The sequence below is a fragment of the Salmo salar genome, chromosome 05, assembly GCF_965601325.2.
Source record: "Salmo salar chromosome 05, fSalSal1, whole genome shotgun sequence".
Classification (NCBI taxonomy): domain Eukaryota; kingdom Metazoa; phylum Chordata; class Actinopteri; order Salmoniformes; family Salmonidae; genus Salmo; species Salmo salar.
Window position 1 is genome coordinate 64,275,833 of NC_138295.1, and position 12,096 is coordinate 64,287,928.

Sequence of the window (12,096 nt, forward strand, 5' to 3'; positions counted from 1 at the left end):
TTATAGTATGAAGAATACAAATAAAATAGAAAGGATATTTTCTCCAAACTATTTGAGGGAGTGTGCACATGCGGCTATTCTGTGTTGAGCGGTTAACAAAGAAACAGGTATTCCTATATGTTTAATTTAGAGTTCTTAAGTAACTTTAGTTGTGATATTTGAGTTTTAATAGATTCTTAGGCTACATGACGCGACTCTAATGATGATTTGAAAAAAGTTGCATTAACGGCATGAGCTCTGCTTTGTTTTTGTGTAGGCTGTACACACTTCATCAGTCTCTCCTTCACAATTTGACAAGCACTTGATAATGACTCGAATTTCCCGGCAGCATCCCCTTTGTGTGGCCGTCATGCCCCCTAAAGAAAAGACATGCCTTTTGCGGCCAGTGGTTGTTGTGCTGAATATAATAATTGTAATTCCCTTCATGCGTGCTGTGTGCTCCAAAGCACCTCTCACTCACATTTATCTCCTTCACCTCATTGAGTCTTTCTCACAACTGCGCACTTCCTTATCCAATTCCGAGGAGCATATTGAAGATATTGGAAGAACTGTCCACATTTACTTTCCGTCAGCCAACAAGATGAGTAGGCCTAATGAACAACAAAAGCACTGCCTATGTCAATCTACTATCCCCCATAGTACAAAAGTTGACCTATTCTATTTTAGGAGCGGCAGGTAGCCTAGTGGTTAGAGCGTTGGGCCAGTAACCGAAAGATTGCTAGATCAAATCCCTGAGCTGACAAGGTAAACATCTGTTGTTCTGCCCCTGAACAAGCAGTTAACCTGTTAGGGCTAGGGGGCAGTATTGACACGGCCGGATAAAAAACGTACCCGATTTAATCTGGTTACTACTCCTGCCCAGTAACTAGAATATGCATATAATTATTGGCTTTGGATAGAAAACACCCTAAAGTTTCTAAAACTGTTTGAATGGTGTCTGTGAGTATAACAGAAATCAAATGGCAGGCCAAAACCTGAGAAGATTCCATGCAGGAAGTGGCCTGTCTGACAAGCTGTGTTTCATCTTGGCTCTTTTTATTGAAGACTGAGGATCTTTGCTCTAACGTGACACTTCCTACGGCTCCCATAGGCTCTCAGAGCCCGGGAAAAAGCTGAACGATAGAAGCAGCCTCTGGCTGCAACACATTATCGCTTTTGGCAAGTGGCCGATCAGAGTACTATGGGCTTAGGCGCGTGCCCGAGTCGACCGAATGCTTTATTTTCTTTCGTCTGTTTACCTAAACGCAGATTCCCGGTTGGAATATTATCGCTTTTTTATGAGAAAAATTGCATAAAAATTGATTTTAAACAGCGGTTGACATGCTTCGAAGTACGGTTATGGAATATTTAGAATTTTTTTGTCACGAATTGCACCATGCTCGTCACCCTTATTTACCCTTTCGGATAGTGTCTTGAACGCACGAACAAAACGCTGCTGTTTGGATATAACTATGGATTATTTTGAACCAAACCAACATTTGTTATTGAAGTAGAAGTCCTGGGAGTGCATTCTGACGAAGACAGCAAATGTAATAACATTTTTCTTATAGTAAATGTGACTTTGCTGACTGCTAAACTTGCTGGGTGTCTAAATAGCTAGCCCTGTGATGCCGGGCTATCTACTGAGAATATTGCAAAATGTGCTTTCACCAAAAAGCTATTTTAAAATCGGACATATTGAGTGCATAGAGGAGTTCTGTATCTATAATTCTTAAAATAATTGTTATGCTTTTTGTGAACGTTTATCTTGAGTAATTTAGTAAATTCACCGGCAGTGTTCGGTGGGAATGCTAGTCACATGCTAGTCACATGCTAATGTAAAAAGCTGGTTTTTGATATAAATATGAACTTGATTGAACAAAACATGCATGTATTGTATAACATAATGTCCTATGGTTGTCATCTGATGAAGATCATCAAAGGTTAGTGCTGCATTTAGCTGTGGTTTGGGTTTATGTGACATTATATGCTAGCTTGAAAAATAGGTGTCTGATTATTTCTGGCTGGGTACTCTGCTGACATAATCTAATGTTTTGCTTTCGTTGTAAAGCCTTTTTGAAATCGGACAGTGTGGTTAGATTAACGAGAGTCTTGTCTTTAAAATGGTGTAAAATAGTCATATGTTTGAAAAATTGAAGTTTTTGCATTTTTGCGGTTTTTGAATAACGCGCCACGCGATTACACTGGCTGTTACGTAGGTGGGACGATTTGGTGCCACCTACCCTAGAGAGGTTAACCCACTGTTCTCTGGTAGGCTGTCATTGTAAATAAGAATTTGTTCTTAACTTGCCTAGTTAAAAAAATATATATATATAATAATTCTGTGCAAGAAATAAATATTCCAAACAGTCTGCGACAGTTGTAGGATGCGATAGATCCCAAAATAATACAACCACTAGCATAAAAAAAAAACATTTTACTCAATGTGGCTGACTGTCGTTCTGCCCCTCAACAGATTAGAACGTTGATAAACGATTAGGTTATTTATTTCTTCACATTATAAGCGCAGCAATGTGCACATGGAAGTAGGCTATACGCGCAAATGTTCCATTAGCAAGAAAACACCATTATCAAAAGGGAACACAAAATGTGATTATGCATGCAATGCTTTTATTATAAAGGTGCATTTTTATGGTGAAAATTATCTTCCCCAAACTTGAAACTCATGCGCTGTGTATGTATGCCAGTTAGGCTCTACACCCCTTGTAAAGCAGATTAATGTGCTTAATTTTAAGAAGTTATTTGGCCACTTTTGTGATACAAACCTTATCAAAACATATAGGCCCATGGGATAGGCTACATAAGGGGTGGGACTATGATTTGAAAAAGTCCCCCAAAAAACGTATGCATTGTTTCTTGCCTTACCCTGAGCATCATTCACAAGTGATAATATTTAATTCACAAGTGATACGCTAATATTGTCACCCATCAGACTATTCTTGATTTAATCTTGTCTTTACATATACTAAATAATGTGTGAAATTTGTTTTGATTTAGGATGCACCATTATCATGCACGTCTCAAAAACGGGGTCAGGAAAAAAATATACATGTCATCTATGCACTTAAATAGCAAATGAGCTTTTTCTGTGGTTCCTGTTTTTAAGAAAAGCACTGTGCTTAATATTAGGAAAGTTGAGAAATAAATATAGTAGGCCTAGCCTATAGAACGCTGATGGGAGCCTCCTCTTTTTAATAGAGGCCATCACTCTGTTTTCTCAGGTCTATAGAAATGTTGCGCAACATGAGCTTATGGGGTCTCTTCATGAGAGTGTGTTTGATTAGATTTTTGAATACATTTGCATTGAGTTCAGAGTGATTAGAGGGATAATAGAGTGCTGAGTACAAGTCAGTTAGCAAGTTTGGTAGGCTACCAAGGACCATCAGCAGCATCAGAGCTTGGAGAAGCCTATTTACTGTGAATAAAAAGGTAACGTGGAATTTGACTGCCTTTATGACTTGTGGTTGCCGGTGTGGCGGTAGTATGGTCACCATCACAGCCCTAATCACAATAACAAGGAGCCATTGCGAGTGTACCCATGAATATGCCAGGGTTCGCAGTTCCAAGCATGTTTTATTCATTTTATTTATACGTTAGCTATTTCTACGTTTGCTGCAAGGAGCAGCAAAGTTTCATTATGTTGTTAATTGTCCATGTCACCGTAGAAACGGACTCAACCACAAGAATGCCCGGCAGTCCCATCTCTCTCCTGTGTTCGTTCCACAAAACCAAAAAACGAATGATTTAAAAAAAAATAGTTAAGACCAATAGTTTATTCTCACAATGGTCTTCATCCATGACCGTCGATTACACGGTTATACGGTAATTGTGCCAGCCCTAGTGAGGAGACATGTGGCACAGTCCAAGCCAATCAGAGAGTGGTGACTCACTGTCCTCTGTCACAATTGGATTAAGATGTCTGGTCCACTTCCTGGGAAACCTAACAAGGCTCATCAGACACAGGACAGGAGGGCACACAGGCCAAGCCAGCTGTGTGTTGCAGTGGGTGATACTGCGTGTGTCTGTCTGTTCTCCTCATGTCTACAATAACAAGAATATCACCAGAGGGGTGGATCATCACAAAGCAAGGATCAATCAGCCGGCTAAAATGAATACACATTCAGATGTAACTGTTGATCAGAAAGCTATGGGTTATTGATCATATCAAGTTGTTCATACATTTCAATTTCAAGTCAATCTTTCTCTATGAGCTATACGAACTATGGAGTTTTTAAAGATGATTCAGGAAAGTAAGCTGGCTAACTATTTGATCCTGGTGAATGGGCGAGGAGGAGGATAGGGTTTGGACAGCACTGAGGTGGGTGGGATGCGCCAGGAACAAACACAGTTACTACAGCTGTATAGACTGTTCGTTCCGTCAACAGGTAGTAACATGGCTGACTCAGTCAGTCAACCAGTCAGCCAGCCAGCCTGCATGCCTTCCTGCCGGTCTGTTTCTCTGTCTGTCTGGTTGTCTGTGTCTGTCCCACATGTGACTCAGAAGCTCTTAATCTAGTCCAAAACGTGCCAACTTTAATATGGTATTTCAATCATTTTTATGCACCAATATAATCCACTCCATAACACCCATTTAATCAATATAATAGCCTACTGTACTTATCCCCCAGGCTCTCAAATACAATACAGACGTTATTGTTGATATGTACTCTACAGTAGGCTGTGAAAATAATGTATGCTGCAAAATAATGTCAACAATAATTAAATATTTTACTTGATTATACCAATGATCACAACAATAACAATCCATTACAAACTTGGAGCCTGTTCTACACCGTTAATGGACTGGAACACTTAAAGGACTGGTTCTATATAGGTCCTATACAGTATCGTTACATACCCAAATCCAGCAGCCAGAATTTGCAGTTTTCTGAGGGTCCCGCTTGAGAACTCATATGGTACAGAGGACTAACAGCAAAAATAGACTGTATTCCATTTGCCATGGCAACCTGCCCTGGTACTATTCAAGTTCTCACACTGTTTAAAGTCCAATTCTTCAAAATAGTTTTATAAAACAGATATAGAATCATGTAGTTTAAGAAAAAGCTACAGGAAGCAGCTGTATCCTCTAGCTCAGATGAGATCAGTCTGCTGTGTTAGTGGGATGGGATCTGCTCTCTCTTCTCTACTCTCCCAGAGAGTGGGCTGTTGTACTGTGAGGGCAAGCCTCTGTCCCAAAGGAACATTTAGAATCAGACGGCACACTTTACCGTAAAACCCCTAGTAGAAGCCACAGCCCTCAAACACCATGGGCTCAGCTTCCACAAATCAAACTTTATTTGCCACGTGCCGAATACAACAACTGTAGACTTTACCGTGAAATGCTTACTTACAAGCCCTTAACCAACAGTGCAGTTCAAGAAGAAGAAAATATTTACCAAGTAGGCTAAAATAAAAAGTAATAATAAAAAGTAAGACAATAAGAACAACAATAACGAGGCTATATACAGGGGGCACCGGTGCTGAGTCAGTGTGCAGGGGTACAGGCTAACTGAGGTAATCTGTACATGTAGGTGGGGGCGAAGTGACTATGCATAGGTAACAAACAAACAGTGAGTAGCAGCAGTGTACAAGAGGAGAGGGGGGGGGGTCAATGTAAATAGTCCAGTGGCGATTTTTATGAATTGTTCAGCAGTCTAATGGCTTGGGGGTAGAAGCTGTTGAGGAGCCTTTTGGTCCTAGACTTGGTGTTCCGGTACCGCTTGCCGTGCGGTAGCAAAGAAAACAATCTATAACTTGGGTGACTGGTGTCTCTGACAATTTTATGGGCTTTCCTCTGACACCGCCTATTATTTAGGTCCTGGATGGCAGGAAGCTTGGCCCCAGTGATGTACTGGGCTGTTCGCACTACCCTCTGTAGCGCTTTACGGTCAGATGCCGAGTAGTTTCCACACCAGGCGGTGATGCAGTCAGGATGCTCTCAATGGTGCAGCTGTAGAACCTTTTGAGGATCTGGGGGCCCATGCCAAATCTTTTCACCTCCTGAGGGGGAAAAGGTTTTGTCGTGCCCTCTTCATGACTGTTTTGGTATGTTTGGACCAAGCAGTATGTACTGGAGAAATGTAGCATCTTTGGTAGCAGCTTTACTTTTCAGCACAGTTGCAATGTCCTTATTTAAGCTAAGCTCAATACACTTACATTAGTTTTATTTCTGACAAAAACAATGCACAAAGAGAACTTTCAGCAGTGTGACTGACTGTAGCTGCTAAGGTGCCTCTCACACATTTGTACAGTCAGATCTCAATCTACCCTGCAGTGCATACAGGGCTGGAGGAGTAAAACGGACAGCCCATACAAACTCTCCCTGTTCATCTGTGTGTTTTCACATCAGGATCTCTGGGCACTAACCACAGAGCCTGTTTCCTGTAAGAACCAAAACACACACACATACATGTGTGCAACGTGCACAACACACACACGTGGAACACACACACACACACACACACACGTGCGCCACACCAAAAAAGCTAAGGCCTCCCTGGTACCTTCGAGAAGGTAACCGTTTTAAGCTGAATCAGCAACTGAAGGGAGGTGTTGCTATTGTCTCTTTAGCACATTTTAGAAATACGCTGAACTTATTGATGGTCCCTATTCCCCCTACTGTACACTTCGGTCCACACTGATCTAGCTGGGGATAGTCATAGTGGCATTTCCTAGTCCAGGGATCCTCAACTAGATTCAACTGCGGGCCAATTTTTTCTTGGGCGGATGGTCTGGGGGCCGGAACATAATACAAAAATATATATATTTAGAACGCAAACTGCCCGCAAGAAACCTAAACAGATCAAATATTTGACAAAAATATGAAACATAATTTCAAACCGATTACATTTGGGAACATTGTCCTGCGTAGGGTGCCGTCTTTCAGATGTTAAAAAGGGTGTGCTGACCGTGTTCACCCCGGTTTCATGGCTAAATTCCCAACCTGGCCACATTCCATCATGACCACCTAATCCTCCCCCTCATTCCTAATTGGCATATATCACTCCTCACCTCTCCATCTGATAGCTGATGTGTGGTGAGAGTTCTAGCACAAAAATGGCCGCCATGCATCACTGAGGTGGGTGCTACACATTGATGGTGGATGAGGTGAGTTTCCCCCTACTATGTAAAGCTCTTTGAGTACCTCAGGTGGTATGAAAGTGCTATATAAATCCAATCAAATATTATGAATTATAATTATTTGTATACGATCACCAAAGTCTCTCTATTATGCGTGGGAATACTTGGGAAAATATTTCCAAAATGTCAATCACTTGGAGCTGATTTTCTGCTGTTTTTACAGTCTTTTATGTCCAACAAAAGAAATTACAACAAAAAGATAAATAAAACCATCCGCAGGCCACCAGTTGGGGAATCCTGTCCTAGTCCATGGTCCTATAGTTGGAAAATACAAAAATAGCCAAAAAGCAGTAGCTTTGTCTAATTGAGTTTACAAACTTAATTGCAAAAACATCACAGGAGTCACATCACCAGCATTTTCTGAGAACTTGTGGGGTTTACACAAGCTATGACAGCTACTAATTCACCACAGGCAACCAGCCAGCAAGGGCTTTGTTCTAAGTCCAAGGGATAGGGAATGCAATGAGGAAAAACAACGAATGAATAGTCTTCCTGTGAGTTAGTGAGACACATCCATCCATCCCCTTCTACAACACCCAGACATTTACCAGGGCAAACCTCCTGCTCACAGGCTGCACTCATTCTGGCCCAGCCATGCATCTGGGTGACAGCACCAGTCGGGAGTAGGAAGATCTTCCCACCCAAACCCCTAACCCGTTCACTGCCCTGAGAAAAAGGCCTAGGTCTACATGCTCTGCTTCATGGACAAAGCACCACAAAGACAAGGGGAGCACCAAGGACATGTTCATCCTCCTAGTTCTAAAGGAGCCCTGCTGAGGGGAGTCTTCAGTCTGCATAACAATTCACTGGCCACTACAGAAAATAGGAAAGCTATGGCGCTCTGTGGGTATAAGAACGGACCGTCTAAGAAGTTCTGATGCTCCTACAGGTGCTCAGGAAAAACATGGGAAAAAGCACACATGAAACTTGAAGGTAGCAGAATAATAAAGAACTGGATGGGAAATCCTTAAGTTTGTTATTAGTTAGAGAAAACCATCCAAGTGTGTAACATGCATCAAACACTACCTGGTTTAAGCCAAAATACAGGATTCCCCACTCCCTTAGAAAATGATGAAGAGCCTAATGTTTAGGAAACCTATCAGCATATAATTTTTTGCCTTATTTAACTAGGCAAGTCAGTTAAGAAAAAATTCTTATTTACAATGAAAACCTACCGGGGAACAGTGGGTTAACTGCCTTGTTCAGGGACAGAACGACAGATGTTAACTTTGTCAGCTAGGGGATTCGATCCAGCAATCTTTCGGTTACTGGCCCAACGCTCTAACCACTAGGCTACCTGCCGCCCCAGGTAGCCTTGTGCCGCACCATAGAAACCACCCGTATATAGTACACAAACATCACCTCTATCTTATTAAAGACCAGGACAGGGGGAGGGCGGGCCGTCTGACTGGAACAAAGCTTTACTGAGTGACTCAGTCAAGACAGAACAGAAGCTCCAAGTGCCACCCAGGTTTCTTTGATCTCATCCCCTGGGGTCTGGAATGGGGTCAGGTCATGGAGCTCAAGAACTACTTCTCCTTTGAAGAAAGAAAAACCACTGTCCAGTCAAAAGGACAGGGTCACATTGAAGGCCACACGGTAACAAAACGTTTTGTAACAGAAACAAAAATGCGTGTGTTTTATATTTGACAAGTTCAGGTAGTCTCTACCTGTTTCAGTCAGTTATCTTCCATTTGGTGCCTGACGGATATGAACCATGAGAGACAGGCCACGTATGCATGTATGAATTCCCAGAGTTAGTCATGTCTATATGAATTCCCACAGAATAATGTAGGTGGTAATCAATATATTTTCCACAGCAGCACGTGAGTCATCAACACTAATTCTACAGACTGTAAACCAGAGCACCTGGAATCCTTCACTGGCTGCAAGTACACACTCGCCCACTAGAAACCCCCTGGGACCAAGGTACAGACGGTGCCTGTGTGTGTGTGTGTGTGTGTGTGTGTGTGTGTGTGTGTGTGTGTGTGTGTGTGTGTGTGTGTTCCAGACCTAACGGTAGATTGACGCCAGACATTCTTTTTAAACTTTAGCTGAACATATCATTTGATCTCCAGCACCTACTCAGAACCATTTGATGTGTGCATGTAATTGTTTCCTGTACTGTATTCCAGGTGCCTCACAACAGCAAGGCTGAAAGTGTGTCTGTGTATCTGTGTGTGTTCCAGCCTTCTCAGTCCCAACATCAAGGCCTACCTTTGTGGTGGTGGTTGAATAATCCTTCCATCTCCATACTGGAGCGTGAGTGAGCGATGCAGAGCATGGCACAGGGTACTATGCCCTCCTGGGCAGGGGAGCGGTCCGTGGTCCTCACCAGGCACCAGTCTGGCTTGTCATGGAGCCTCTCCAGCACCTCCACCGTCTGACCCCTCCGTACAGTCAGCTCAGAGCTGCTGCCATTACTAGCCACAAAGTCATGGATGACCACGGTCAGCTCACAGCCACCAGAGAGCTGGAGAGAGGGAGGGATGGAGAGGGAGAGAGAGAGGGAGCATGTCAGATTTACTATAAACATTACATGACATAAAGGAATAGTTTGAGGTTATGAAGAAACAGCCTGAATGTATTGATGTTTAGGAGCAGTATCATAATGAGGGTGTGAAATATAACTACATTTCATTAAATGGCAAGATTCTTAGGATGTACTAATCAGTAATAGCGAGTCTATTATTAGCATGTCAACAACTGAGTTCTTATATGGGTTTGGAGGTCCCCAAGTCCCCCCTGAGAACTGCTGATTTGCCACTTGTCAGTCATTCCGTTTCCCCAGACCCAGTCTCAGTCACAAGGCTAGTCTAAGAGCTTATTCTGATGGCCATCAGAGCAGCCGCTCAGCACAGTGCAGGCTCCAAACCAACCACATACTGGAGCTACCGGAGCTCAACTCTACTGAGTTGTACTGTAAACATGTCGTTCTGGTGAGTCACTCGCCACACATTCAGATGCCTCAACATGACCCAAGAAACGCTCTGACATTCTAAAGCAGTAGATGCAGGCGGAAAAATTCCATTAAACTACCATATACAGTATTCCATTCAAACATACATTGACGATGACGGGCACATCAGGGACGTTTCAAACAGGGAAATCAGTTACACCCTCGGCAGTTCCACACTGACAACCCGTTCTTCAAATGACTATCAAATCAAACCAATTACGGACTCCAACCAACATCCAATCGACATGGCTAGTTAGTAACTGCTAGAGATCCATACATACCCTTTGGTAGTGAGGCAAAGCCAGCGAGTTCAAAAGCTGAGCCACCGGACCTGAGTTTTTATTGTTCTCCATGATTCTGTCCTCTGTCCTCTTCTCCTTCATACTCTGATGCTCCTGATGCTGAATCTAATCCATCAACGCGACACAAGGTTAACTTTAACACTGAACCACACTGACCTGAGGCAACACGCAAGCCCACCTACTCTCATATCCCTTTGCCCGGTGGCCCTCTGATGGTATCTAGGTACTATATACCAGAGCCAAAGCACTCCCTTTCTTGTCTACTGTACCAGCTGTGCCTTCTCCAAGGAGAGGCTGAAGATATGACACTGACACAGAGAGTGGTAGAGCTAGTGGGAGGCTGACACACTCGTTGACGCGTCGCCGACACACAACTCCACTCTGTCATTGCCTCTCACAGATCTCACAACACCAGGCGAAGAGGCAGAGAGCGAGAGAAAGAAAGACAAAGAGAGGGAGGCAGAGAAAGAGAGGGAGAGAGAGAAAGGAAAAAAGAGAGAGCGAGAAAGAGAGCGAGTTGACTGTGAGTGATTGTGCCCTGCTTTAAAGGAACCACGGCCCATTAGTGGACACGAGAGGACACAAGGACTCTCCCTCATCACCTCTCTGTGACCTTGACTGGCCCTCTCTGTGTTGTTTTCTGTACCCTGACAGAACCAGAGCTACACTGTGTCAGGAAGGACACTTACAGAAAGGGACATACTATGCATGTCTTCCAAATGTCACCATATTCATTTTGCTGTGCATTATTTTTGACCAGGAGTGCACAATAAAGGGAATAGGGTAGCATTGGGAATCAACCACTGTGGCTAAGTCAATTTGAACCTAATTCCTTGAATTAGGAGCATAGCTGCATAGAGCAGAATAACTGCAAGTCCAGCTTTGGCAGGGAAACATGGTCCCTAAAGAGGCAGAGTGTTTGTGTGAGAGTATATAGCTCTGACTGTGAGTAGGAGTGATATCCTTCTGTGCTGTTATTGCCTGATAAAAATCACACTATCTGTCCCTTCCTGAAGAAGAGCCATGTTTCTCATGTTCATCTCTGAGATGGAAAGGAAAAGTCTAACGAAAGTTTGGTTTTCAGACAGTCCCTTATCAGGCAACAGGTTCACAGGAAGCCAGTCCAAATTAAAATGGTGTCTTGAAATACTCATTTCTAATTTACTTGTCTGGTTGCGGTCTCTCCTAAAAATGACTGGATTTAGAGGCTACAGTTTGAAATGCTGTTGAAAAGACCGCTCTAGAGTCTAACGTGTCAAATGATACTGTGAAGACCTCCGCTGTTCCACAACAGAGACCAACAGCCATCGTTGGTGAAGCCCTAAACTGCAGGGATTGTAGCAGCAGACCATTGTCTTACATCAGACTCCGGAGTTGGCAATGTGTCGTATTTGAATGGCGTAGCTGTTGGAAGGAAATGGGCAGCATATTATGACTCACCTTATCGCTGTCCAGTGTGTTCTGAGAGGTACGGGAGGCGATAGAGATGGTGTCTGGCTGACTGCTGGCATCACCCTGGCTGTCCAGGTCATCTACATGACTACAGAGGGACAAGAGGAAGAAGACGTCAATCAAGATAGGGCGGGGCAGCTCTCACAATCATATACTGTTGGGGCACTTTAATGTTAGGTTGTGCTGCGGTATTGACGGGACAATAACTGTAATGTATAAAACCAATGTTCCATGCAGTCGGTC

At 43.2% G+C, this 12,096-nt stretch overlaps 1 protein-coding gene across 5 annotated transcripts in view; it reads right to left on the minus strand.

Annotated features, from left to right (window-relative positions):
• Nucleotides 1–12,096, minus strand: part of LOC106605411 (triple functional domain protein) — a 134,776-nt gene that overhangs the window by 22,105 nt on the left and 100,575 nt on the right. For all 5 annotated transcript variants that reach the window (XM_014201021.3, XM_014201019.3, XM_014201020.3 and 2 more), the window contains 2 exons: nt 11,842–11,941; nt 9,358–9,613 (listed from right to left, as the gene is read on the minus strand). In XM_014201021.3, the coding sequence (XP_014056496.1) occupies nt 9,358–9,613; nt 11,842–11,941 (356 nt within the window). The remainder of the gene's footprint in view (nt 1–9,357; nt 9,614–11,841; nt 11,942–12,096) is intronic.